This window comes from Monoraphidium neglectum (genome assembly GCF_000611645.1).
Source record: "Monoraphidium neglectum strain SAG 48.87 unplaced genomic scaffold scaffold03357, whole genome shotgun sequence".
Classification (NCBI taxonomy): domain Eukaryota; kingdom Viridiplantae; phylum Chlorophyta; class Chlorophyceae; order Sphaeropleales; family Selenastraceae; genus Monoraphidium; species Monoraphidium neglectum.
Window position 1 is genome coordinate 106 of NW_014010271.1, and position 4,279 is coordinate 4,384.

Consider the following 4,279-nt stretch of genomic DNA (forward strand, 5'->3'; position numbering starts at 1 on the left):
GCCAGCATGGTGCTGAGCGGCACGCGCAAATACCTGGTGCCAGCACGCAATGTGTGTAATGGGTGCAGAAAGCTCTCCGCCGACTGCACGAAGCACTGCGCGGCCTGGGTGCCTGCCTATCTAGCTGACCCTACATTTGCCCCGCCCGATCATACCAACTCATATACAATTAGATCTCACATAAACTGCTCTTGTCTAGCCTCATGCCTCCGCGCACCTGCTGACGGAGAATATCCGCGCCGCCAGCTTGCGCTGCCAGCGCCACTCCTCGCCGTCAACAGCAAAGATGCCGCTGGCAGCGGAAGACAGGCGGGCAGTGTGTCCGCGCCGCGCATGGGGGGCAGGCAAAATGTGGCGCAACATGAGCAGGGGTGGCACAAGCGTGACGAGCAAGGCTGCCGGTGGGAGGCGCTCTGTGCGCCAAACCACCTGCATGCATGTGCGGGGCACGGCGCTTTGGGCGCATGCGTGGTGCGCCGTCGCCGCGCTCGCCCACCTTCCCAGCAGTGGTCCCATGTTGGTCCTGCGGCAACGACAATTATGTGCAGGGGTGTGCCCGGTCACCTGGCCAGTCACCCGAGCTGTCACCCGTGCAGTCACCCGTGCAGTCATCGCATGCAATCAAATATCATGGGGCGTAGATGCTGCAGAGCGTGTCACCACTGTCGCCTGAACTGTGGGCAGGCAGCGACTTACCCTGCCCCACCCGCCTTGTAACTGATAGGCACAGCTATTAGAGCGTTGTCAAAGCCCTGCAGTGGCCCCAATCATGTGATACAGAACGCGCCCGCCAGGCCTGCAACGTGTGTGTGCACAGTCCGCCCCCCACCTGACCACCTCGCCCTTCACGAAATTAGTCATCCGCGTCTTGAGCACCCACTCCAACACCGCCGGGTCGGTGATGCAATAAAAGGTGCGCAGAAACGGCACGGTGAACGCGAGCGTCGCGCCGCCGCGCCCGATGCCCCGCTGATGCTCCACAGCCCAGTCGTGGACCCGGTGCATATTTGCAAAAACCTGTCATCGGGCGGTTGCGGCGGGTGCTTGGCGCGGATGGTGCGAACAATTCGCGTGAAGCGTGGCAGGCTGGGGAGGTGTGAAATCTCAAGTTTCATTGCTGTACTTCTCTGAAGAGGCACGGGTGACGAATGGGTGGATTTTGTATGCGCACTTGGATCTCGAAGGCGTCTAAGTTGCGCCTCTGGCGCAGTGGCCTGGCTCAAGCGCATGTTTTGGCTATCTGAGGCAGGCTGGACCCCAGACTGGCTGCTGGGCTGGTGTTTGGGGCAGCTGGTGCGTGGGGCGCCCGTCTCCCGCATTCTGATGTCGCCGGCAGCAGAAATCTGGTGGTGTATGATGATGGGTGGGAGACCAGGATCAAAGCGGAGGGGCAAGAAGCACGCACCTGCAGCACATTGCCGATCAGCGGGAGCGCGCCAGGCACAATGAGTGTCCCCGCGCGCGGTCGCTGGGAGCCAACTGCGTGGCGCCAGTGGTATGCGACGGCGGCGGCCAGGGCGGCGGCGATGAGGGCGGCTCGCGGCGTCACGGCCCCTGGGCGCGCGGGGGTTGTCCAGCAGTTGGGCAGGTATATTTGGGTCGTTTCGCGGCTGCGCTCGGGGAGCGTGCCCACATCTACTGCAGCTCTGCGTGCTTTGGCGACGTACGGCAGGGTCTGTGGCGTCCTTCGTGAGCTGCCGCCGCTGCTCAGCTGCACGTGAAAGGCCAGTCCTGCAGTCGCCGCACCTCGCAGCGCCGCCGTCACACACAAGGCAGAGGCCATGCCACTGAATAATAGTCCGCGGAACATTTTGGCGTGGCTTGTCGTATCTCGATTGTCACCGCTCAGATCTCCCGGTTCTCAACTGGGGCCGCTGTCTCGGAATCGGGTCCATTCCAGGAGACAACCATCCATAACTTGCGCTTGCAGAACTCAACGTAAATCTAGCCAGGCTGTCCTGTGCAGAGGTGACAGCCGCGTGCTGCCGATTCTGCTGTGCCTGCGGCCGCACGCACGCAGTCAACCCAACTGACCTCAGTTTGACAGCAGTTCTCCGCTAATCTTATTCAACTGTTGGGCTTGAATGCTGCGCAATTGATTTTCTTGTACCAAAGACTTGTAGCCTATTTGCTCATGCATCGGTGTACATACCCAGACCCTGGCACTATGCGATCCCCACTCGCTCCACCACCGTTTTCTGCTTGGCCCACACACAGTATGTAAGTTGATCACTGGTCTCAACACGTGCCGCTTGCCGCCTCGCACAGAGCCCTCGCGCAAACCCAACAGTTGCCACCCCCAGCCCCACTTCAGGACCGCCGGTGCGGGCGATGCAATTGCGGCGCGCGAGTAGACCGGGATCAGCCGCGCGCACCTGAGCTCCGCCACCTCTGCTTCCAAACTCTGCGCTTCCGCGCTTCAAGCTGCCGCAACGGCCAGCCACCAAGCTTCAATCCCGTCCCAGCCGCATGGCCACCACAGACCGAGTCGTGCCCTACTCAACGCAGGCCTTGAGCCAAGAGGCAGTAGACACAGCAGCTGAGGGGCAGCTGGGGCACGGCTGAGGACAGGCTGCTGATGGGCTCGCAAGTGCGTTCGATCTAGTACAAAAGGTCGACACAGGATATTGTTGCACGAGGACGATCCACCTCACGTCCCACAGCGCGCGGTCAAATCAAGAGGACAGCTCGCACCATTCTGGGCGGCCGTATGAAGGCATCATCTCGCTACGCCACCAGCAGCAGTCCCGTTGAGGAGATGGACAACCGCGGTGACACACCCGACGGCGTGCAGCGGCCGCGGAACCAGCAAAACAGGGGCAGGCCATCTTCCACGATGCCGCTGGAAACTATGGACGGTGACACTCACCGCTTAAGGGATACCAGCGTGACGTATGGCAGGTCCGCAGTGGGGCGCGGGGGACCGGTTTTGTGCGCTGCGGTTGGTGCACACCAGCCGCACTTGCCCGGTTGCGCAGCGGTTGGTCTGTGATGCGCTAGAACGTTGCATGCGCACAAACACCAGACCGTGCTGTAGAAGGGCCCCTTGCAGCCACTGAAAAGCATCCACGCGCCGCAAATCGGCGCTGGGGACGCACAACCCGTGCAACCCAGCTGCTCGCGCAACAATGTCGGTTGCCGCCGCCCCCCCCCCCTTCCCTTGATTGCCCTCGGCCCCTGCAGCAACAACGAGCGCCTTTACGAGGCCTACAGCGAGCTGCACTCCCTTGCGCAGGTGCCATGCAAGCGCAAGCATGCGCCTTGCGCCGGCCGCCGCGCCGCTGTCGCGCACACCGCGCTCGCTGCCAAGCCACGCCCGGCAGGCCCGCCCCCGCTGCCGGCGCCCGACCGTGCGAGCAGGACGCGCGAGCCTGCAGCCCGTGCTGATGATGCGCACCCTGTCAACTACGATCACAGGATTTCGAAAAGCCCTTTGACAGCCCCGCGATCTTGGTGGTGGGCCACCAGACCGACGGAAAATCGGCGGTGAGCGTGCGCGGCGGGAAGCGGCGGACTGTATGCAACCAGCCGGCGGCCGGACGTCCGAGATCCTCGCCGGGCGGCGCCTGCCGTGGGACCCCTCTGCGGCTCATTGCGGGGCTGCGGACTGCAATGCTTACCCCCTCCTCACCCCACACATGCGATTTATGCAACTGAAACTCTAAAACTGCAATCTTTGCAACCGAAACCCCTCCATGATTATTCCCAGCTGGTGGAGGCGCTCATGGGGTTCCAGTTCAACCATGTGGGTGCAGGCGCAGGCTGACACCAGGCATTCCACCGCCATCGCGCTGCTGCATGTGACCCGCGGGGCTTGGGTTGGCAGTGGCGGCGGATGCGGTCAAATGCTGCCGCCGCGCGCAGCAGCTGGGGCGGTGGCCCAGCCCAGTCCGCCGCTGGGTCTGTGGCATCCTTGCGTATTGGCAGATGTCGGTCAAAGCCGGGCAAAGCCTTTGTTTGGACTGGGTCCTGCTGCTCTGGGAGGCGTGCATGGTCCGCGCGATGAGGCTGCCGGAGGCCGCGTGTGACTGTAGGGCTGAGACTCAAGCACACACCCAGATACAAGCATGCATGCATTCATGCGCATGCGTACACGCGTGCAGGTCGGCGGCGGCACCAAGACGCGGCGCCCCATCACGCTTCACATGAAGTACTGCTCCAGCGCGGTGCAGCCCAGCTGCTACCTCCTCGGGGATGAGGGCGGCGGCCTGGCGGGGGAGCGGGAGGTCACCCTGGAGGAGTTGCAGGTGTGCCGGGGGGGGGGCGGAACATGTAGGGG

At 63.1% G+C, this 4,279-nt stretch overlaps 2 protein-coding genes across 2 annotated transcripts in view; one reads left to right on the forward strand and one right to left on the reverse strand.

Annotated features, from left to right (window-relative positions):
• Nucleotides 1–201: 201 nt before the first annotated feature.
• On the reverse strand, nt 202–1,005 carry MNEG_12653 (Cytochrome P450 86A1; the record flags this gene model as incomplete). The annotated part of the gene is made up of 3 exons (XM_014038874.1): nt 202–292; nt 497–523; nt 830–1,005. 3 exons carry the CDS (start codon nt 1,003–1,005, stop codon nt 202–204), a joined length of 294 nt encoding a protein of 97 aa, XP_013894328.1.
• Nucleotides 1,006–2,851: 1,846 nt separating this feature from the next.
• MNEG_12654 (hypothetical protein) overlaps nt 2,852–4,279 on the forward strand; it is a gene marked incomplete at both ends in the record, with an annotated part of 3,127 nt that continues 1,699 nt past the window's right edge. Inside the window, 5 exons of the mRNA XM_014038875.1 lie at nt 2,852–2,901; nt 3,184–3,235; nt 3,418–3,486; nt 3,710–3,745; nt 4,104–4,247. Coding sequence (XP_013894329.1) covers nt 2,852–2,901; nt 3,184–3,235; nt 3,418–3,486; nt 3,710–3,745; nt 4,104–4,247 — 351 coding nt within the window. The remainder of the gene's footprint in view (nt 2,902–3,183; nt 3,236–3,417; nt 3,487–3,709; nt 3,746–4,103; nt 4,248–4,279) is intronic.